The sequence below is a fragment of the Cervus canadensis genome, chromosome 2 (assembly GCF_019320065.1).
Source record: "Cervus canadensis isolate Bull #8, Minnesota chromosome 2, ASM1932006v1, whole genome shotgun sequence".
NCBI classification, from domain to species: domain Eukaryota; kingdom Metazoa; phylum Chordata; class Mammalia; order Artiodactyla; family Cervidae; genus Cervus; species Cervus canadensis.
Window position 1 is genome coordinate 28850717 of NC_057387.1, and position 24125 is coordinate 28874841.

The following is a 24125-nucleotide window of genomic DNA, read 5'->3' on the forward strand; positions in this document are numbered from 1 at the left end:
TTAGAATTTCATTTTCAAAATTGTACATTAAGTTTTAAAAACTGCATTAACTGGACTAATAATCATTTTCTCAATGTCAAACATAATGAAATGATCCTCCAAAGTATTCTAGCTACCTAACAACAAGCAGCACTGATTTAGAAAATTTTATTTGGTATAAAAAAAATTCAAAGAAAATGTTAAGAAAAACCCAAGCAGCACTTTTAAATTGTGCATGTTTAAAGAGCCAGCATTTACATAAAGCAGCTTTTAGATAAAAACATCAAAATTGATATATTTAAGGAAAATATTTGAGTAAAATCAATGCCTCAGTTATGGTCTACAGCCAATATCTGGTCTTTAAAAATGAGAGTTTTATGACAACTGTGTACTGCTGTTGGCTTCAAAATAGGAGAAATTGAATGTTTTTAAAGAGGCCATTTCCTGCAGTGCTGTCCCCCCAGCATCCATCTTTTGAGGAACTACCCCTCCCTTATCTCTGGGGTTCTGTCTAGTTATTAATCACACTGTGCTCTCTATACCCAGCTGCAACAGTGGACATGTCACTCAGGCCTGACCAATCATGTTACCCCATGGCCCTGTCCCCACAAGTGGTCTGTGATGGGCACAAAGCCAATCAAAGTCTGAGCATGAGGTCTGATGTATTACTGGAGTCCAGAAAAAAAAAAGACAACAAGCGTTAAGGACTCTGTTTGACCTGGGGAGTTGAGTGAGAGCCACCTTTCCTCCTACCCAGAGCTGAGCTCAGAAAGAAGCCAGTCTGGAGGAGAATCAAGTAACAGTCCTTGAGGACGTGAGTTAAACTCTTACAGTCCAGCGCCTGGGTCTTCATGCACATAAGCCAAGACATTTCTTCGTAGCCTAAATTAATCTCAGCAGTGTTTCTGTCAAGATTCTCAGTACAAAATTCTTACCAATACAGAAACTGACGTAAATTCGAATTTCTTTTTCCCTTTTCTGTGGAAATCTAAGCTACATATCACAAGATATCTGTTGCAAACTGATAACCACATCCAAAGAGTAATGGGAGGACTACCTCATTACAGTGGATTTTTTTTATTGGAATATGGTTTTTTACAATGTGTGTTAGTTTCTGCCGTACAGCAAAGTGAATCGGCAAGACGCATACATATATAGCCCCTCTTTTTTGGATTTCCTTCCCACTGAGGTCACCACAGAGCGCTGAGTAGAGTTCCCGTGCTCTGTACAGGAGGCTCTCATTAGGTGTCTATTTTATACACAGTATCAATAGTGTATATGCGTCAATCTCATCTCCCAATCCGTCTCACCACCTCCCTTCCCTCCATGATATCCATAAAGTTGTTCTCTAAGTCTGTGCCTCTTTCTGCTTTGCAAACAAGGTCATCTATACCATTTTTCTAGATTCCACATATATACATTAATATACAATATTTGTTTTTCTAATTTACTTCACTCTGTATGATACTCTCTAGGTCCATCCATGTCACCTTGCAAAGGGCATAATTTCTTTCCCTTTTATGGCTAAGCAATATTCCACTGTATATATGCACCACGTCTTCTTTATCCATTCCTCTGTTGATGGACATTTAGGTTGCTTCCACGTCCTGGCTGTTCTAAACAGTGCTGCAATGAACACTGGGGTGCATCTATCTTTTTTCTCTGGGTATATGCCCAGGAGTGGGATTGCTGGATCATATGGCAGTTCTATTTTTAGTTTTTTAAGGAGCCTCCACTGGGGGCAGTAGCTTGTCCTCCAGAAAGGGATGACAGAGGATGAGATGGCTGGATGGCATCACGACTCGATGGGCATGAGTTTGAGTAAACTCCGGGAGTTTGTAATGGACAGGGAGGCCTGGTGTGCTGCGATTCATGGGGTCGCAAAGAGTCAGACACGACTGAGCTGAACTGAAGGAGCCTCCATACTGTTCCCCATAGTGGCTAGATCAATTTACATTCTCACCAAAGCGTAAGAGGATTCCCTTTTCTCCATACCCTCTCAGTATTATAGTGGATTTTTTAGAAGTTATTTTCTTTGTTTTTTCCTCTAAGTTTAACATAGTTCTATTTAAGTTCAGAAATAGAGCATTTATTAATAAATGCTCATTTTTCCTCCCTTTTAGAGTATTTTTATTTCATAAAACTACTTGTTAAATGTCATCATGTATAGTAAAATCCCATTTTTCACAGTCACACGTAATTCCCAATCAGAACGAGATACAGGGTAACCTCTCACAAACTTCCCTGAAGCAAGGAAAATAATATGTTTAAAATTCTCTGCAAAAAAAAAAAAAGAGCAAAGGGCCTAAGATGCCAGAAAATTTTAATTAAGTAGATCAGTTACTGTTCATATTTCATACCCAAGACGAGAAGACTCTAAATAGAATGGATCCTAATTATTAACTCTGAAGCAATATCTTTCCACTTCCCATTCCATAATATTAAAAACCTAAAGCCCAAATAAATTATAACAGAAAAGTTTAACTCTCTGTAATTCTCACTGAGTCTCTCAAACGATACGTCCAGTGTGTGTGCGTGTTAGTCTTCAGTTGTGTCGCTCTTTGAGACCCTATGGACTGTAGCCCGACAGGCTCCTCTGTCCTTGGGATTCTCCAGGCAAGAATACTGGAGTGCATAGCCATTTCCTTCTCCAGGGGATCTTCCTGACCCAGGGATCAAACCCAGGTGTCCCATACTTCAGGCAGATTCTTTACCGTCTGAGCCCACGCAGGAAATCCACGTTAATAAAACAAGGCACAATTCATGAGCGTAGTCTCTCCTTTCTCTATTGTTTAGAGATGTCACAAGTCAAATTATAGTCCTCGAAATGTAGTCCATGCCCCCCTGGCCATGCCAGGATGTCTGAAACTGGGAGTGGGCGTCTTACACTTTGGTGAAGATATAAATTGATATAGAGACTATGGGGAACAGTATGGAGGTTCCTTAAAAAACTAAACATAACACACACAAAAACTACTGATGTGGACTCTACTGTAGACCTTTCTGCACTGAACATTGTTGCCCCATGGTTCGCCCCTCTTCTGCTTCTTACCTACTACTGAGAGCATCTCAATTCCACCCAAGCAAACCATATCCATCTTTCAAAGCCAGGCAGAGTTCAAAATTCTTCCTAATTCCCTCCCCAACCATCCAAGTCTCTAATAAGGACTCTAAGTCTCCAAGGACTCATTAGACATTAAAAAAGAATGAAACCTTCCTTTCACCTCATATATATACATTTAACTTTTATAATTCACTATGCACACCCAGGTAAGGATTTTTCTGAATTAAAAGATAGGTATTTTTTTTGTAAAACATACCTCTTTAATACAAGCAAACTACCTCATCTGTTATTCAACCAAAATAAAGGAACTAGTTCTAGCATGGCTGGAAAAGTTGCATGTAAGACTCCTCCTAAAAATGGGTATAAAGCAAACACAAGGTATAAAATACACTGTAATATAAACTACAAACTGTAGTGTAAAATGCATTGTAAACAGAATATAAATGCAATGTATTTTAAGGGTAATTCACATTTGAAGACTTCGCAAAAGATAACTTTGTTTATATTTGACTTCCCTCTTTTTGTCATGACTTAAACACTGTTTCTAAGATGCAACTCCATACTTTTTAGAACAGCATGCTGGATAGCCAATTAATGACCCGTTTCCACCAAAATTCAAACTAAAACTTACCTAAAGAGTTTTGTTTAAGTACTGTGAGAAAAGTGGAAAAGGTAAAATCCTTACTACAGGTACTGCTTACCAATGAATCAATAACTTGAGAGCTTCCTAAAGACAGAGACCATTTTTGACTCATTTTTACATTTTATGTTTTTCTGTCACCAGTGCTAGCTCACACGGTAGGTTCACCACTAAATGCTTGAGGAGGGTTGAATGTGTGCCAGTAACAGAACTCTTTCTTTTTCTCTTTATAAAGAAAAATAAGCACTTTGGAAGAAAGCATTCTGAATAATATTTGTTCAAGGAGAAGAAGAGCAATCAACTTGCCTCTCTTTCCATACAACCAAGTCTCTCACAACACTACCCTCTGAGCTACTGAAAATCTTACCTTTAGGAACAGTTTTAGATTAAGGGCATTCATTCTCTCTACTGAAATGTAGTATTGCAAGAAGATTATTTCTAAAAATTTTAGAAGAGAAACAAAAATAATTAACTAATTAAAGGAGACACAGCTCTAGTCTTTAATACCCAAACAGCTGTCCTCTGTCAAATCACAACCAACCAGAAACTGACTTGGAAATTGGTAGAGTTTGAAACTGGCAAAGTTTTAAATTGGCAGGTAATACTGAAGTAGTTCATAAAAATGAAATTCTCCTATAATACACTCCCCAAACACTAAGTGCCCACAAAATTTACAGAGCACTTCAGGGTTATATAGTAAAGACATTATATGAAACTATTCACCCAAGAAGATTATGCACTGACCTCATAAGTCAGATACTTGAACGAATGGAGATTTGTTTTATCATATATATCTACACACACATATGTATATCTACATATGTGTGTGTATATATACATACATATATATATAAATTAGAGACCAGTAGGAGGAAAAAAAAAATCACTGAAATCTGCCTCTTACAAGAGGTTTTATGAAAAGAATCCCATGATCTCAAAAGAAAAACAGAGTTACATTGCATAAAATACAATTCCATTGCATAAAAATCAGTTTTAGCACTAAACTGCATAAAGTAAAAACCATGTGAAAAGTGAAATCCAAATGTTAAAGAGTTTGTTCTACCACTGTGGTATAAGCCCAATAGTCATATGAATTGAAGGTACTAATGAATAGAGTTCAGAACCCAAATCTTGAGTTATTAAAACCAACTTGAGACCCAAAAAATTGTTACCAAACTTTCAAAAGGCAGGAAAGTTTCAAATTTAAAGTTTATCAAAATTTGATGCTATTTTCCCTAACAAAGGGGCTGCCCAGCCCAGTCTCTTGTTTCTATTATTTTAGTATAAGTAACAAAAAATTTTTTGTTTTGCAACCTTGGGAGGCTAGCAGTTTCTCTCAAACTTCCCTTCTTTAAACGTTAAAACCGCCTAAACAAAATTCACCCTAAGTCCCAAATTACCCACTAAACCAAAAAAGACTAACAAAGATTCAAAAGTAAAGAGAATAAAGGGGCAGAGTTATTCATTACTGGCATAACATAAACATCCTTACTTAAAAGCATTTAGTAATGTTTCTTCACCAATGAGGAAAGTATTTCTAGGAATGTGCTCATTTTAACAAAATTCTCTTATAAATTGGATGTCTCAAAGAGTCAGTGGTAAAGATTTTACCTACATTTGATTAACATTAAATAAGATCTGTTTCAAATTAGCTTTTTTCCAAACAAACCAAAACACTGTTCCTCATGATTTTCATTTCCAGAAACACTGTTCCTCATGATTTTCATTTCCAGATATAGTAACTGACAAGGTAGCTGTAATGCACTGTGTGCATGATAATGCAATAGACAAGGATTTCATGTACTTATTGTATCTGTCAATATATAATTTCTGGAATAAAGTCCACATAATTTACAACCGCTGGGATATGTGTCTAAGGTATATGAAGCAGACATTCCATAAAACTCTACACAACAACAGACTAGGAAATGGAAATTTTTTAGAATAAAATTAACTACTACCATCATTAATCAGAATAGAAGTTGTTTAAAAATACACTTTGAAGTAAAATCAAAGGAACTAATCCTGGTCACAGGACAATACCATGAAACAATTCCACTGGAGGTTCAAAGTTCAACTTCCTTTACTACCAGGAAAATACAAAGTTCAAATTCAAATGAAAAGTCATCTCTTTGCAGAAAATTACTACGACAATGTCGTAGTTAAGAAACAGGTGTCAATTTGGGCCAAGAATCAGGTGGAGTAGGAGAGTGCTGAATGCTAAATACTACATCAATAGTAAGAATTCAGTAAGAAATTTCCTATTTCTCTTACAAAACTCTCAGATTAGGAACCATATTTTAAAGAATTAATTTCAAATCTCCATTAAAGATGAGAACAGAAGAAAATATATAAAACCCAAGACAAAGCTAAAGACAGACAGTGCCATAAAACCGGTGTGAAGTTATCTGGGTGACGGTACTGGCTTTGGCTGAGCTCCCTTTAACACCTATGATGAAAGGAGAAGTCAAGAAAGAAACGGCACTGGGTCAGTCACAGCCTACAGTCCGGCTCATTCTCCCACCATGGACTTTGTCAGAAGACAATATGAGGTCACTCCCTACTAATAATACATCTTACGGAAATGGCTGAATCCACTCTTGCATTGTCGTAGTTTCTAAATGGCATGTTATAAACACAGTTTAATAAAGTTAAGGTTAACAAATAAGATTAATAATAAATATTGTAGTAAGATTTAATAAAGTTAAATCAAGAGAAGAGACAAGATACACTTTAAAATACCTTATTACATTGAAAAATCCATTTCTCACAAAGTTTAGATAAAAAAGCAGGGGGGAAAGACCCCAATGTGAATTGCAAATTTTTTAAAAATTCCCTTACTCTGTATTTTCATACTTCAAGTTTAATCCTAACAGGATGGGATCTTTGTCTCCTCTGGAGATAATATATATGCTGTTTTAATCACACTCAAAGTTTTACAAATAACCTCTTCAAGTTCTTAGTTTCTATCTAACATTTAAAGTCACGTGCTTAAACTACAAAAGCTTGCTATTTTACAGTAAATGTTATTTATGTAAAGCCATTTAAGAAAGCAATTTAATACAATGCCTAACATAATGAGGCTAGGACTCCCCAGATGGCTCAGTGGTAAACGAATCCATCTGCCAGTGCAGGAGACACAGGAGACTTGGGTTCTATCCTAGGTTAGGAAGATCCCCTGCAGGAGGAAATGGCAACTAACTCTAGTATTCCTGCCTGGGAAATCCCATGGACAGAGGAGTCTGATGGGCTAGAGTCCATGGGGTTGCAAAGAGTTGGACGCGACTTAGCAACTAAACAACAACAACGAAGGCTATTAAGGAAATTTTAAAAACCCACTCTTTTTAAAAAGATATCAACAACTTGCTTAGAAAGAAGAATATTAATCTCAGATGACATATAGTGGTATCCTTTAGAAATTAATGAAGCATAGTGTATCTTTAAAAAATAAGTATACTATTCGGAACTTTATCATTAGTGATTATAAAATGTGTTATACCCAGTACACTTTATTTTGGCTAAACATTTAAGACAAGACAGCATGCAAGAGGGAAAATCTTTATTACTACAAAAATGTCAACTACATTTTGGGGTACGTGTTGTTTTTTTTTTAAGTTAATTAACATCATTGAATACACTCTAAACTTTTGAATTATTTTCATAAATTTTATATAAAGGCTGAGAAATGAATAACATGTGGACTAGACTAGACTAATATCAATGGAAGACACAATTTCCCAGTCTTCTAAAAGGATCATAATAACTTGAGATTATAACAACTTCCTCTTGAATCATTTTTTAAACTATTTCAGAAAATAAGTAACACTTTTATATATACCCCTAATTAATCAAAACAAAACACAAAGCAATGATGCAAATGTTCCCAATATTCCCTGATTCATGGATATGAACTAAATGTCACTTAGACCAATAATACTATATATAAAGTATCTTGCATATTACTGAGAGTACCTGACTGGCTGAATTACTGTCTCCAATGCCTTTCCTCTACCTTTCACCAATGGTTCTAGAAGTCTGAATTAAGAATTTTTTTAACTCAAAAAACTGAGATGTTTAAAGTCTGCCAAAGTTTTTTTAATTAACAATAAAAAGAAAATCTCACATAAACCCATAAGTTTCAAATGAATGTAATAGAACAGACCATGTGAAGAAAATCTTAATTAAGATTGCACGGACATGTGTGTGTGTGTGTACACATCCACAATACACACACATATGGATACTGCACCACAAACCATCAGTTTCCATTAAGCCTAAGGAATACTAAAAAGATATTCCCAAAGTGAGCTGCTGAGAAAAAAAAAAGTGAGGGAGACATGTTAAATTTTTCTCCAGAATTTTCCAGCATTTTGCAGTGTAGGGATGGACTGATTTTTTCCACCCCAAGTCATTATTAAGCAGACCATTATAATTTGATTCACTGTATATTCAGTAGAACACACTCAGAAAAAAAAAATAGTTTAATTTCTAGTAACGTTATAGTCATAATTCTCTCCCCTTCAAATACCTCAGGAAACAGAACCACATTCCACCAATGCTGAAATGACCAGCGATGTTATCGACAACAAATACAATGAGGGCTATTACCTCCTATCAGATTTCACTGTACGCAGTCTGATCAATGCTTTGAAACTGGCAAGTATGCCATAAACGTAACGAGCTTTGCAGCAGATTTTAGTAGCATAAAAGATACCAGGGCAACGGGGGCCTTTGCAACCGACCACTTCAACAAAATTCCGTAAAATCAAAGATTTACAAAAGATTTTACTCCGGGAGGCACCTAGGTCTTCCTTCGAAACCCAGACTACTCAACAGCTCCCTGAAAAAATACACCATTCTGCCACAAATCGCATATTGTACACCACCGGTACACAGACATCTGAACCACCTGAGCTGACAAGAGTTAGGCTGTCAGCTCCGAGGTGTTGCTAGTCTACAAGAAACACTGAAGCAGCTACGCCTTCTCAGGTACACTAGGTGGTAACCTTGGCACCAAGTGCCTTAATAATAAAGATCTTTTCCTCTATAAGAAAATGCATTAAGACTGTTCCAAAGAATATGCTACAATCCTGAGGACCTCTTCCACAAAGGAGAACAGAAAAACGCTGGGTTTTCCTCTAATCAAAAACTGCGGCGGGAGATGGAGCTACGAACTAAGAAAACCCAGCTTCTGGTGGCAATCCGGTGACAGCTAACAGAGCAGCCCGCCCAAGCCAGAGCTCAGTTTTCCCACCCGCAAAATGGGAATCAGCACCGCCAGCCCTCCCCATTGACAGGGAGTCCGGCACACCCTGGAGGTTCAGGATTACCCTGGATGACAAGCGGTGGGGTGGGGCTGCCGCTCCCCAGACGCCCACCGCGGACTCCCCCCACTCCGCGACAGAAAGACAGGGCCGGCGTACCTGGTTTCACAGTCTTGAGACGGATGGGCTCGCGGAAGTGGCGGATGACAGCCAGGGTGTCCCGGTTGGTGAGCCCGCTGACAGGCGTCCCGTTCACCTCCAGCAGCACATCCCCGGGGCTGGGCGCCTTGCCCGAGACGACGCAGCAGGTGCCCCCGCCAGGCTCTTCGCGGAGCCGCCCCAGGTAGGGGAACTCACCGCGCTCCGCACCTCCCCGGATCTCGGCGCCCAAGTCGCCCGGGGCCCCGGCCCAGGACACCGCGCACTCCTGCACCTTGCTGAGCCAGTGCTTCTTCTTCTTCAACGTCTTCGACATCACGAACCCCGCTGCACCATGGGGGAGACCCCGCGCGGGCGGCGGGGGCGCCGCTCTGGCCCCCTCTCAGCCTGGGGGCCCCGGGCGGCCCGCGCAGCCCGGCGAGGGGGGCCTCGCCGCTCCGGCGTCCCCCTCGCCGACCACAGCCCGCCGGGGGCCGGGCCGCTCCGAACCCCGAGACGCCCCTCGGACACCTCTCCCGGCGGCGATCTCCGGGTCTGACCGGGCTCCGCGAGGGCCACCCGGGTTAGGCTGAAGAAAGGAGAAGGGGATTGTCCCCGGGCGGCTCCAGAGGGGTTTCGGGCGGGGTCACAGCCGACGGCTGGCCCCCGGGCTCCGCGCGGGAGCGGCGGGAAAGGCAGAAGCAGGGGGGCGGGGAGGTGAAGCGGGAGATCCGGAACCGGGAAAAATCCGTCGGGGGCGCGCAGAAGCGCGCGTAGACCCGTCGCAGGATCGATCGTGGCCGCTGCGGAGCTGGATCGCGGAGACCAACGCCTGCCCAAGCTGCCAGGAAACTGCCGCTTTCAAACCCGCCGCAACCTCCTCCTCCTCCCTCTTCCCTTCCCCCCGCCCTCGCCCATCCCTCATCCAGAGCCCCGCCCCCTCCCGCCGAGCGGCGCCCGGCGCGCTGCCGTCACGGGCCAGGCGCTTGGGAAAGAGCCCAAGCACTCGACACTCTCGCTGGGGATTGGCCCTCGGAGGAAAGGGGGCGGATCCCCGACGAGAACGCTAATCACCGATTGGCTGATGAAAGTGAAGGAGGCGGGCACTAGGATGACTGAAGTTTAAAGAGGGTGGAAGAAAGTTTGAGGAGTCAGGGAGGGCGAGAAGGAGGGGCAGGGGAGTGGGACAGGCTCCAGAACGCAGGGCTGAGAGAGGCCCTCGGTGCGGCGGCCGGAGCAAAGGGAAAACTCGGATAGAAGAGCTGCCGAACTGCCCGAGGTGGAGGCATGGCTGGCGGGCTGGGTGGAGTAGGGGCGGAGCCTGGGCGCCTATCTTCACGGGGTACTGAGACTAGCTGGGGTACTTTGGAGGGCAGGCGTCGTGCTGAGTCCGAGGACAGAGGTGGCAGAGCCTCGGGGTAGCCAGTTACAGCCGACCACTTAAAATGAGTCAACGTTTCTCGTTCGTTCATTTCTTCAGAGTCAACGTTTCTCGTTCGTTCATTTCTTCAGCAAAAGTTATCCTTTGAGGCAAAGACTCCGGAGTCTGGTTGATGAAAGGTAAAACAGAGTCCTGCATACCGCTGTGTGACCTCAAATTGGACAACCTCTCTGAGCCACAGCATCTTCGGCTGATAAGTGGAGATAATTATACCCTCCCAAGTTGTTGTACATGAGTTTGAGCAAGCTCCAGGAGTTGGTGATGGACAGGGAAGCCTGGCGTGCTGCAGTCCGTGGGGTCGCTAAGAGTCGGACACGACTGAGCGACTGAACTGAAGTTGTTGTAAAGATTACATGAGGTAACCTATAAAATATCAGTATAGGGCCTGGCACGGAGTAGGTACTTCTTACCATTTAGTTGCTGATGAAGAGGAGGACGATTTTATGTCAGACACTGTGCTAGAATACTGGGATTCAAGAGTGAGGAAAACGCAAGTCCTGTTCTCAAGGAGATCACAGTCTAGTAGGAGAGACTGCTGGGGGTGGGAGGGGGAGGAGGCGGAGGGGGTGGGGGCAGGGCAGGGGGTGGGGTGGGGAAGGAAGATGGGCTATAATGTGGATTAGGAACCACAGCAAACCCGGGCTGGCATCCTGGCATGCTACTTACTTACTATCTGACCTTGGCCAAATCTCAGTTTCAAGTTCACTCACCTGTAAAGGATGTGGAGAGAGAACTAATAGTGAACAAAGGACATGTTAGGCCCGTCCAGCACTAATCTTTCACAACCTCTTCTTAAGCTTTCTCTCCTCCCTGATTTGGCTCACACTCTCCCCTGTCATTGTATTTAAAACAATCCTATCCATCCTCAGCCCAAATGCCATCTCTTCCAGGTCACCTTGTCCTCAGGTGGAAAGTGTTTCCTCTGAGCTAGGATACTTTCACTTTTGCAGTAAGACATTTATATAGTCTCCTGTCTTCCTTTAATGGTTGGGGAAAGCCCTTATTTAAACTATGAATAACTCCACAATCTCACCACATCTCAGGTAGACTAGCCCAAGCTTCAACAGCTGCAGTAATTTTGTTCACACCATTATATCAGTCAGGGCCTCCACAGGAAACAAATGGTACTTTACAAAGATATGGGCAAGGTGTGGGAAACCACAAGGGAAATATGGAACCCTGAGGCTACAAGCTGCTCCATCTGTAGAAAGCAAGGGGAAGGAACAGGACCAAAACTCATCACAGAAAGGGCAGCCTGACAGGAGCCTGTGACCTTCAATCAGAGAGGCAGTCAGCCTATGTAATCACCCAAGGGCAAAGCCAGAGGATTTCTCTCTCACTCACCTCTCTCCGCCATCCTCCTGCTAGTACATCCCAGTAGACAGATCCAACCAGGAGCCAGAGAGCAGGAGAGCCTTTTGAAAGTCCCAATCAGTCAATCAGACAGAGAAGAGGAAGCAGCACATCCAGAGAGAAAAAGGGAAAATAACCAGCAGAGAAATCATGTGGATTGCTCAGATTTACACAGATCTGAGACATAGCTGGAGTATTTTTTTCTGAACTACTACCTACACTAACAGATTCCTGGATGAAGTCTTAATAATCTCCACTTGATTTATTTTTGCAGCAATTCTGGGAAGACATCGTTTCTTGCTCAGATTGTATCTATCAGGATATCTTTAGCTACAACGAATGAAGTATCTAATAGTAACTTAAAGCATGGAGTTATTTATTACATCTTTAACATGAGGTTCAAATGAAAGTAGTCTTGGGCTTAGTTCAGCAGTACAATCACATCATTGAGGACCCAAGCTCTTTTTGTGCCTGCTCTCTAACATCGTATTCATGTTGGGTTTCATCTCCAGGCTTCTCACCTCTGGATTGCAATGTGGCTGCCATAGCTCCAGATATCACATCTCAGAGGTCAAGCAGAAAGGGAAGCTTGTACAAGCAGGAAAGGAAGGAAAGGCACTGCTGCTACCATTTTTCTGAAGAAGAAAAAATCTTTCCCAGACTGCCCTCACACCTGCCATAAAATCTTCCTTATTAGCCAGAAAATGGTCACATGCCCACTGCAGACCAGTCACTGACAAGAAGATGGAATTGCCATGGTTCAGTGACATCATGAGTCACTCTGAGCAAAATAGGGGTTCTGTTTCTTAAGGAGAAAGGGTGAATGATTGTTCAGTACATGCCCAACAGTGTCTGCCACATGCCTCAACCATAAATAAGTTATATTGACCCTTAACAGAAAACTGCAGTAATTAGGAGCTTGAGTTCTGGAGTCAGACTGGAAATCTCAGCTTTTCTACTTACTAGCTCTGAGATCTTGAGTAAATTTTTGTCTAACCTTGGTTTCCTCATCCACAAAATAGGTATAATAACAGTACTCACCTAACAGTTGTGAGAACTGATTAGAGCTATTTGAGTCAAGCAAGCACTTAACATATGGTCATATAAACAAACACTCAAGTTATTTTAGTTTGTGCTAAATAATAATATCTATGACAAGGCCAAAAGCATTGCTAAATCACCTTTATAACTCTCTATTTGATTCACCCCTCTTAAAAAGCTTAGATTCAGTTTTAAAATAGTCTAGAAATAAGCTGCAAACTCTAGTGAATTAATTCTGGTAGGACACTAGTCTGGAAATTACTGCATAATTAAAGAAGTCACATTGCAAATGTCTGTCTCTAAAATGGCACCTAACCAAATAGTCAGATCATATCCATATTGATCATTGTTTCCCAAACCTAATGGTTGGCTTAATAGTTGTGATTTCCATTGGGGAATATTATAAGCCAAACAATATGGAATCTGGCTTAACAAAAACAAATGATACAGTAGAATATGGTGATCTCCAAGGTTTCTTGGGGCTACCTCTATACATCTAATCTATGGAAACAAACATAGATGTGTGTCAATATGCAGAACTCATGTGTTGGGCCCCACGATGGCTGCAGTGGCTCCAAATAACAACATCCAATGACAGGAAGGAAGTGTGTCTCCTTTCCTCATTTCCTTTTAGCAGATCAAGGAAACTTTTCCCGAAAGGCCCCAGTAATAGTTTTCCTCCCTCTCATTGGTTGGACTTGCCCAGATGCCCTTTCCTGAATCAAAGAGGCAAAGGGTAATAAAATACTTTTATCCAGTTTCCCCTTCCAGTGCTCAGAGAGGAATCCAGTGTCTTGTAAACTGCATGGCTGCATAGTTTGGCAGGGAAGGGGTCTCTTAGCAAATCTGAAAAGGAGAGATTGCTTGATTTGCTCCTAATATATATTACATATGGGCTTCCCTAGTGGCTCTGACAGTAAAGAATCTGCCTGACAATGCAGGAGACCTGGGTACCATCCCTGAGTCAGGAAGATCTGCTGGAGAAGGGAATGGCTACCCACTCCAGTGTTCTTGCCTGGAGAATTCTATGGACAGAGGAGCCTGGAGGGCTACAGTCCATGGAGTCAGACATGAATGAGCACACACACACACACTAGTATACTACATACACTCACATACATGTTTTTTTGACAAGTTGGAAAGTTTATTTTGTTGTATAATATTGTTGAGTGTTCCTAATGAAAGTTAAGTATTCCCTGACTTAACACTAACTTAAGTGGAAAACTTCAGAAGGGCAAGTGTAAATTCCCAAATTCCCTCAAATGACCCAGGCTTGCTTACTCCATTGTACAGAGATGCATCATATTGAGGTCTGTGTGCCAACAACTCTAGGGGCATCTCTCCCCTGAATAGTTCCCCTGGAGTAGTGCGTGGCTCTGTGCCAGAGCAAAGCAAGTGTAGGGAGAACTTTTTATTTACTTTTACATTCTATTTCTTTCATGGAAACCTGAATCTCTAATAACAGTAAATCAAATCATCATATTTATGATGAAGTCATTCTCAAGTATTAAGGTGGCAGAGCATGGGGGAGAAGTAGAGTGGAAAAATAAAAACAAATATTTGCCTTCTACACAGAATACAGGAACATTTATCCTGCTTTTATTTCCACAGATGATAATGAAATCATCTTGGATTTTAAAAATTCTGATCCACAAAATCTTTCACTGCCTTAGAAAATGTTCATGCTTACCTGTATTGTGGAAATGATATATGTAATGCAGCCTAACATTAATAACCTAACTGAACTCAGGATTAATATTCCATTGTATCTTTACATTTTATTAGCATTTGTATTTGTCTAGGCCTGTGGGCTCATTTGTATGCTAATGCTAAAATATGCTCACTTATAAAAGCAATTACATGGAAAATTTTATTTCAGTTAGACAAACTAATTTATTGTCAAAATCTGTATCACTGTTTATACATAAATGTGCATTTTTGCCCATAGGTGCACTTGCCTGCAAATAACCAAACGCATGAAGCCCAAATTCACAGAACAATAGGAACATTCAGAAACAAGTGCAGTGCCAACATGCTTTCAAAGAGGTTAGTTAAGCAGTCAGATGTCGGGTTTTCCAGACGAAGTAGGACAAAGGGAACACTGAATGAAAGAGAAAATACCAAAATACCCATCTTTTATCTTTCAGCTTAACTATAACCTCCTACTCAAGACCAGCTTTGCTTTCCCACAGCAGGATGCCATCTCATCCTTCTCCAAAACCAATAGCATGTTGTCTGTTTTCGTTTCCAGTAGACCTCGAGGTCCTTGAGAACATGGTCCCTTTTTGATTCATTGGTGTATCCTCCATCAAGTTGAGCACTTTGTCTTTAGTGAGGAGTCACTTGTTCAGATAACAGGAAGTAGCTGTCATGAGCAGGCATTGTTTTAGGTGCTGTGCTATGTGCTAAGTTGTGTCCAACTCTCTGCGACCCCATGGACTACAGCCCTCCAGGCTCTTCTATCCATGGGATTCTCCAGGCAAGAATACTGGAGTGGGTTGCCATTTCCTTCTCCAGTTTCAGGTGCTGGTTTACAGCAATGAACAGACTTACAAGGTCCCTCCTTTCGTGGGGAAGAAGACAGTGTAGGGGAGGAAAAAGTTTTCCCCAAGCCTCTTAGGATCCCTAGCTGGGTCTAAAAATTAGATTGGCAAAGACAGCTTAATAGGGGGAAAGTATACAAATTTATGTAATATAAGTTGTATGTGACACGAGAGCCTTCATAAGGAAATGAAGACCAGAAGAAATGGTAACCCTGAGTGTTTTTGTGCTACTGACAAAGAATGGAAAGACCTGGAAAGATATGATAAAGAGGATGAGCTAAGTGTAGTAAACTGAGGGAATTTAGCAAGGCCTGTTTGCTCAGATTCTTTCCCACTATCTGTCCATCTTGGATATAAGGATGTTTCTTTCTTTCCTGCAGGCATAAGGAGAGTACCTCTCACCTGAGGACCAGATGAGCTGCTTCGGGGATGAAGGACTGGAGGACAGAGAGAACTTCCTGCTTCTGCCAGTTTCTTCAAATTCCTTCAGCTTAAAATACTCAGTGTGCCAAATGGCCATATTTTGGGGTATCATTTCCTGAATCCCATCAACAGCAAACCCAAAATAAGTAAATGATCAAGAGAGTTTCCCGTAGTAATAGTGGTGGTGGTGCTTAGTCAATCAGTCTGACTTTTTGCAGCTTCATGGACTGTAGCCCGCCAGGCTGCTCCGTCCATGGGATTTCCCAGGCAAGAATACTGGAGTGGGTTGCCATTCCCTTCTCCAGGGGATCTTCCTGACTCAGGGGTCAAACCTGTGTCTCCTGCCTTTCCTGCAGTGGCAGGTAGATTCTTTACCACTAGTGCCACCTGGGAAGCCCCTGCCCCTCGTAGTAATAGTGCTTATAATTAACAGATGAAATATAAGTGATGGGTGACCAGGAAAGGACAGAGGCTACATTAGACGGAGGTCCCAGAGAATGTCTGGCTAAGAAGGTTACAGTTTGCCAAGACCTGAATGACAAGTAAGAGGAAATTAACTGAGGACCTGAGATCCAAGAATTCCAGGCCAAGGTCTGAAATTGAAGAACAGAGGAGTGCTAAGGTGGCTGGAGCCTGGTTACCCAGGAGAGAGTAGTAGGAAAAGAATTCAGAGAGGAATGCTAGAGGCAAGATCACAGACGGCCTTTCAGCCAAGGCAAGGACTTTAAATTTTATTCAGAGCACAGTGAGTTTTAAGGAGAGAAGTAGACTGATGGTTCTGATTGCTACAGCAAGAAGAATGCAGGAGACAGTAGAAGCAGGAAAGTCAGAGAGAAATCTGGTACAGATGCCCCATGATAGATGACCGTGCATGCAGGATAGAAACAATGAAGATGAAAATTAGTTGAATGCACTGTGGAAATCAGAAATTATAGTTTTAATTTCCTACACTGATCACAGTTAAAGAAATATGTTACAATTGTATTTAATAAGAAGCTTTGTGGAATGTAATTGCTTTGTTGAAATGTCCCTTCACAGTAAGATAAGGAGGAAGTTAGAAAATAAAGTGGGAGAAATTCTTAATTAAGTTTAAATTTATACAGGTTCTTTTATTATGTTTATTGAGAAGAGCATCCAGAGAGATGGAATGTTAATTTCAAGGTTTTTGTTTAATCTCTTAGGAAGGTAACATCCACTCAAAGCATATGATGCTTATGAAACAACATATATTGTTTTTTTTTTCATCTATTGGGTGTGTTGTTATAAGAAGTGAAATTTGTTTCTTAGCTTAAAAGAGCTCACAAACTTTCAAAAGAGCTTTCCCATCATATAAAATCTAGGTTCTTTGACTAGTTAGAACTTGAGGCCCTTGAGTCTTATTTTCTCATTGCAGACTGAGAGCTAATAAACAGTGCCTTCCGTGGATTCCGATACAACGCACTATGTGAAGTTGCCTGTCTTCAACAGAAGGAAAATTCTCATTTACTTGGCTGAGATTAGCTGAAGCGTTTCCAAACGCACACTCCCAAATTTCACAGTAAAAATGACTGGAAACACACCACATGAGCTTAAAATAAACACACCCCATTCAAAAACCGGGTACTGTGGCCTTTCTCATACTTAACAAAAATATAAAAATAAAATCGCTATTCCCCTTTATTCAAAAAGGGAGAGTAACCTCATTGGATTTGGGGTAAGGGAGGGAAGGACTGAGCTTCAGTTCAGAAGCAGGGCAGCATGCTAGATAGTATGGGTTCTGATGAAGTGTTTCTGTGCGTGGAACCTAAAGTTAATCTTGGCACATTTAAATATGTAATAGCTGTCTGTGAAGAGCATATATCTGAAAAGTTCTCATCACAAGAGAAAAAAAATTGTAACTGTGTGGTGATGGGTGTTAATTAGACTCATGGTGCTCATTTTGCAACATATGCATATATATATTAAATTATGCTCTATACTTGAAACTTATATAATGCTATATGTCAATTATACAATAAACAACTGTCCATTCACAGTTTGATGGGCACAAAGGACAAATATCAGCAGCAAACCTTCAGAAGCACTAATACAAAAAATACTCGGTTAATGTTCAAGGTTACCACTTCAGTCTTGTTGTGTTAGAGAATGTTAATAGGTTGAAAATTTCACCTTTGCAAGCTGTTATAGACTGAACAGTGTCTCTCCACCCCAATTGATATGAAGCCTTAACCCCAAATTTGACAGTATTTGGTAACTGGACCTTTAAGGAGGTAATGAAGGTTATGTGAAGTCATAAGGGTGGGGCTCTAATTCAATAGGATTGGCGGCCTCTTGAGAGGAGAGATTTCCCTCCCACTTGACTCTCCTCCAGCTACACTAGCCTTCTTGCAATTCCTTCAACATGCCAGAAATGCTCCTGCCTCAGATCTCCCTCTGCCTAAAATGCTTTTCCCCACCAAGGTATTTTCATGACTCATTCCTTCGCCTCCTCTTGACATTGGCTCAAGTGCCACTTAGGCATGGACTCCACTTGACCTTACTATTAAAAATGTGACATTCCCTCAACTACTAAACCTCCATGCCCTCCTCTTTCTTTTCTTACCTTAGTCTACAGCATTTACAACTTTCTGATATACTATATAATTCACTTATTATGTCTCTTATTTTTGTCTGCCTCTGCCCTAAAGTATAAGTTCCATGAGGGCAAGGGTCTTTGTTTTGTTCGCTGATTTATTCACAGTGCCTAGAATAGCACCTAGCTTAATAGTTTGGACTCAGTACTTGTTTGCTCAAGTGCTTTCCCTTCAGAGTTCTTTCAGATATATTAACTATGCTCAGTAACTTAATCTTCACAATAATTTTAAATAATGCAGTCTTTAAAATAATCCTGTGCAGTAGTTGTCATGCATATTCCTATTCAATAGTGGGTCAGAAAGGTCACTATAGTCATCCGCACATTTTTCAACATTACATGTCAGTCAAAACAAACAGACATTGTTCCACAGGAAATTTCTTAGAATGATCACCACAGTATAGGAAAAGAGTCTAGATGTGGAGAAAATATGTTAAAATACTCAAATTTAGAAATAGTGGTCTCTAGTGCAACTGCATCAGAATGGTTAAAATGGGAAAAAAAAAAAAAGGACCTTATTAATTGCTAACAAAAACAGAAGACACCTGAGAACTGTTATACACTGCTAATGAGAATGTAAATTGGTTCAACCACTTTGGTAAACTGGCAGGTTCTAATAAAGTTAGCAAATGTATACCCTAGGATCCATCAATTCTATTCTTGGGTGTATACCCAACAGAAATGAGTATGTATGTTCTCCAAAAGATCTATACAAAAATTATTCATAATAGCCCTAAACTGGAAGCAAGCCAAATGTCCATTAAGATTAAAATGGCCACATAAATCTTGGTACATTCTTAGAGTACTCTACAGCAATGGGAGAAAAAAGCACAACACAACAAAATGGATGAATGTCATAAGCATAATTTTAAGCAAAAGCAAATATACACAAAATTACAAACTATATGATTCCATTGATATGAATTTCAAGAATAGGCACAACAAATATATGGTGATTAAGTTCAGAATAATGATTACCTTTGAGGGAATATTAGCCTAAAGAGGCTAAAAGGACTTCCTAGGGTGTCGGTAATGTCCTATATCTAGATCTGGGCAGTGTTTTAAAGGGTATGTTTGAAGGGTGTCTGTGCTTCGTTGCTCAGTCATGTCCAACTCTTTGCAACCCCATGGACCCCCATGTGACCCCACCAGGCTCCTCTGTACATGGGGATTCTTCAGGCAAGAATACTGGAGTGGGTTGCCATGCCCTCCCTCCAGAGGATCATCTTCCCAACCCAGGGATCTTTATTGTCTAAGCCTGCATTGCAGGCGGATCTTTATTGTCTGAGCCACCAGGGAAGCCCTTTAGAGGGTATAAATATATGCATAAATTAATCTAGCTGTACACTTAGGACTATACACTTTTTGCAAACCATGTGACCAACAAGGGCTTAATTTCCAAAATATACAAACAGCTTATGCAACACAAAAAACCAAACAAGCCAACCAAAAACAATGGCAGAAGAGCAAAATAGATATTTGTCCAAAGAAGACATACAGATGGTCAACAGGCACATGAGAAGTTACTCAATATTGCTAATTATTAAAGAAATGCAAATCAAAATTACAACAAGGTACCACCTCATACTGGTCAGAATGGTCATCACTTAGGAAGTCTACAAATAACAAATGCTGAAGAGGGTTTGGAGAAGAGGGAACCATTCTACCCTGCTGATGGGAATGTAGGTTGGTGCAGCCACTATGGAGCTTCCTTAAAACACTAAAATTAGAGTTACCATATGATCCTGCAATCCCGAACTCCTGGGCATATATCTGGAGAAAGCTGTAATTCAAAAAGATACTTGCACTCCAATATTTGTAGCAGCACAATTTACAACAGCCAAGACATAGAAGCAACATAAATGTCCACTAAAATATGAAAGGAGGAAGTTGTAGATATACACAGTGGAATATTACTCAGTCATAAAAAAAGAATGAAATAATACCATTTGGAGGAATATGGTTGGACTAGAGATCATACTAAGTCAGAGAGAGAAAGATAAATATCATATATCACTTCTATGTGGAATCTAAAAAATAATATAGTGAACTTACTTACAAAACAGAAACAGACTCACCATCACAGAAAACAAATGTTTGGTTACCAAAGGGGAAAGGGAGAGAGAGGGATAAATTAGGATTAGCAGGTACAAATTATGTATAAAATAAATAAGGTCCTACTGAATAGCATGGGGAACTATATTTAATATCTTGTAATAAACTACAATGGAAAAGAATCTATGTATACATATGTACAATTGAATTACTTCTCTGTACACCAGAAACTAACACAGTGTAAATCAACTATACTTCAATTAAAAAATTTTGACTACAAAAATTTTTAAGTGTGCATGGCAAAACAATTACCATAAACAAACTTTAAAAATACAGTCCTGGCACAAATATTTACACTATTTATTGACAAAGATTTCCTTCTTATAAAGGAAGTTCTTATAAATTAATAAGCAAGCTAGGCAAAACAAAATAAGTAGTCCATTGGAAAGACAGGCTATATTAGATTATAGAAAGATAATAAACTGACTTTATATGAAAAGGTGTCAATTTTCAAACAACAATAAAATTCCATTTTTGTCCTAATAGATGGGCAAAGAACAAAGGTTTGGTAATAAATATGATGTTGCTGAAATTTTATAAATTAGAATATTTTGGTGGGTAATATGCTACCATCTGAATTTTTAAAATTTCAGTACACTTCCAATACTAGAAATTTTCAAAGATTTATGTACTAATAAGTATATTGCAGCCTTGTATGCTGTAGAAAATGTCTACAACAGAGGCTGGTTAAGTGAATTGTGAAATATACATTCAATAGAATACTGTACAGAATAAGTTAGAATTTTATCTACTGTTGTGGAAAGCTCCTTAAAATATATATTTTTAAAGATACAGATGTGCTTCCTCCTATTTGGATTAAAAAGGGGGAGGAGTATGATAGATACTTGCACACACTCCTATAGGCCTATATCCTCTGGAAGACACAGACTTAAATTAATGGCTGTGGTTGTCTCTAGGCAGTAAGACTAGGAGGGGGAAAGGGAGAGATACTTTTCACTAAATATCCTTTTGCCCTGTGAATTATTGCTTTCACAAAGTATATCTATTACTTTAAAAAAAAAAAGGGAGAAAAATAGAAGTACTATGTTTAAAGAAGGGAAGGAAGTGAAGTGAAAAAGAGGAAGGGGGGAGGGAAAGGAAGTAATTGAGGACAAAGAAAAATAATCAAGACCTGCATTTCTGCCTGCCCCATGTGGTGTAGCCCAATGTCTGACACAGAGGATGCTGAGTAAATAAAACTCCCGAATCTACCAATCCTGAATCTCATCCAAGCTCAGATTAACCTTTTAAAACCAGACAACTCGGGCCAAGAGATAATTGGGCCAGGGAATTTTCTGGTTCTTAGAGATAGTCTATTCTAGTAAGAAATTAAACTTTACCAAGTGCTTACTGACTCTAGATGAGATCAGGGCAAATCAACATTGGTGGTAAAACACTATTATCCCAAAGCAGCACGTTACAAATCTGAACTAGAGATAGACATGTTAGAAGTCACTAGGACAATTCAACAACTCTACATGTGCCAATTTTGGTGCTTCCAGCGATTTAAAATTTTTTAAAAATGAATAGCTTTACTTTCCGTTTAACTACATTTTAATTAAAAGTTGAAATTGAAAAAAAGAGGTTACTAGGACAAGACCACCTGGCAGAAATGTCATCAGTGTTAGTTTTGGAAGAGATTCATGGCTCAACTGATTTCCATATTTGGGATGGCTTGTAGAGAGCATTCTTGCCATGTTTTTCTTGATCTAGGGGGTTAATCTGTACCAAAAGGAAGCTCTTTTCATGTGAATTTTAGCAAAGTTTTTTTACAGAATATTAATAGAGTAATAGCCAATGAAAAGAGGTAGTAAAACTTGGAAAATTCTCAAGAATCTACTTTTTAATGTATTTAGTGTCAGATTGGCTGCTATTACTGAAATAGGTCAGACAGAGAGAGACACAAACATTGTATAATCTCATTTATATGTGGAATCTTAAAAAAACAAAACTTGAACTCATAGAAACAGCAGATTGGTGGTTACCAGAGGTGAGTGAGGGGTCAGGGAAATGACTGAAGGTGGTCAAAGGTATAAACTTCCAGTTGTAAGATAATTAAGTTCTGGGGGTATAATATATAGGATAGTTACAGTATGGTTAACAATAATATTACATATTTGAAAGTTGCTTGGAGAGTAGATCTCAAGTTTTTCATCACAAGAAAAAAAACTCATAACTATGTGGGATGACAGATGTTAAACTTACTGTGGTGATTATTTCACAATATATGCATATATCAAATCATTATGTTGTACACAAACTAATACAATGCTGTATGTCAATTATCATGATAAAACTAGAACAAAATTTTTAATGATCTTTTTACTTAGACAGATCTTTTTGTCACAACCAAAACAGTTTTACAGCCTTTGCTGATTTAAAAACGATCATGTAAAATTCACCTGAGTATGAGGGAAAACTGGGTTAATTATATGTGTATATGTGTGTGTGTACATACATATATATATATATGAATGATTTTTTTTTGAGGAAGATTTAACAAACCCACCCAGAAACTCAGAATCTACTGGCTATGTCAGCTTGTCCCACACACTTGTCACAATTAATTGTCTCGAAAAGAGAGTAAAGACGCTAGGCGCTGAGTATTCTAAAAAAAAAATCCAACTAATCACTTGGAATATTCCAAGTCTAAGAAATTTACCCAGTCCCTTACTCTCTGCATCAATGATGCACTATGCTGAGAGCAGTTGTTCTGAGTAGTGACCGTGAGACAACAGAAAGCCGTAGTTATCTGAGAGAACAAGACAAGCTCACAGATTGGTACCTGGAGGAGGTAAAAATCACTCACTGCTGCTAATGCAGGGAGATGGGCTTGTGCCATTTTCAACAACATAAAGTGAAAGATATATTTTAGACTAATCATTAAGTAACTGAAAAATTAAATATATAAAAACAAGGGTCTTCCAATTCCTCTAGTGACTAAGGCTCTACAAGAGGATTTTACCATGATGGGCTTGCTTAGATATTGGGGAACACAGAAGTTTAAACAACCCCTCCATTTCTCCATCCTATAACTCAGATGAAGGGACAAATATTCTATTTTCCAAAGTAATCTTTGAGGGATATCACATGTCTTGCTTTGAAGTATTAAGAAACCTGTGCAGTAGAAAGTGGAAGAAACATAGTTATTAGGTTTTTATTTGACCCCTAGTCCTATTCATCCATAGTTGTATGAGCTGAAAACAAATCAAACTCAAAAAAGAAAAAAAAAAAGATGACTTTTAGAAACTTGGTAAAAAAGGAAAACAAAAATTTCATCTATCATGAATAAGAATCTTTCCAGCTGTTAAAAAAAAAAAACTACTCAAAATAATTGACATACAAAAACTGTTGAAGTTTAAAAACATTGGAATGATATTGTTTCTGACCAAAACTATAACCTCTCCAAGTTGCAAAAGTGCAATGAATGCAGCATAGCTGAACCAAGGACAAGCTTACTCCTAGAATCCAAATTCCCAGTTCTGGAAGTGTGTGACATCCTGGTCCTTTGGG

At 39.8% G+C, this 24125-nt stretch overlaps 1 protein-coding gene and 1 long non-coding RNA gene across 7 annotated transcripts in view; one reads left to right on the forward strand and one right to left on the reverse strand.

The window, feature by feature from the left end:
• The window catches only part of MAGI3 (membrane associated guanylate kinase, WW and PDZ domain containing 3), a 245445-nt gene extending 235439 nt beyond the window's left edge, over positions 1–10006 (reverse strand). For all 4 annotated transcript variants that reach the window (XM_043460185.1, XM_043460184.1, XM_043460188.1 and 1 more), the window contains exon 1: positions 9107–10006. In XM_043460185.1, coding sequence (XP_043316120.1) covers positions 9107–9422 — 316 coding nt within the window. In that variant the 5' untranslated portion in view covers positions 9423–10006. The remainder of the gene's footprint in view (positions 1–9106) is intronic.
• Positions 10007–10227: 221 nt separating this feature from the next.
• LOC122436341 lies at positions 10228–17651 on the forward strand. 3 transcript variants are annotated; one of them, XR_006268003.1, is made up of 3 exons: positions 10228–10364; positions 10566–10884; positions 15844–17651. It is a non-coding gene; the product is annotated as an uncharacterized LOC122436341 (long non-coding RNA). The 3 variants fall into 3 exon arrangements; XR_006268002.1 differs by having other exon boundaries at positions 10598–10884; XR_006268004.1 differs by lacking the exon at positions 10228–10364 and adding an exon at positions 14869–14966 and having other exon boundaries at positions 10371–10884.
• The last annotated feature ends 6474 nt before the right edge of the window (positions 17652–24125 follow it).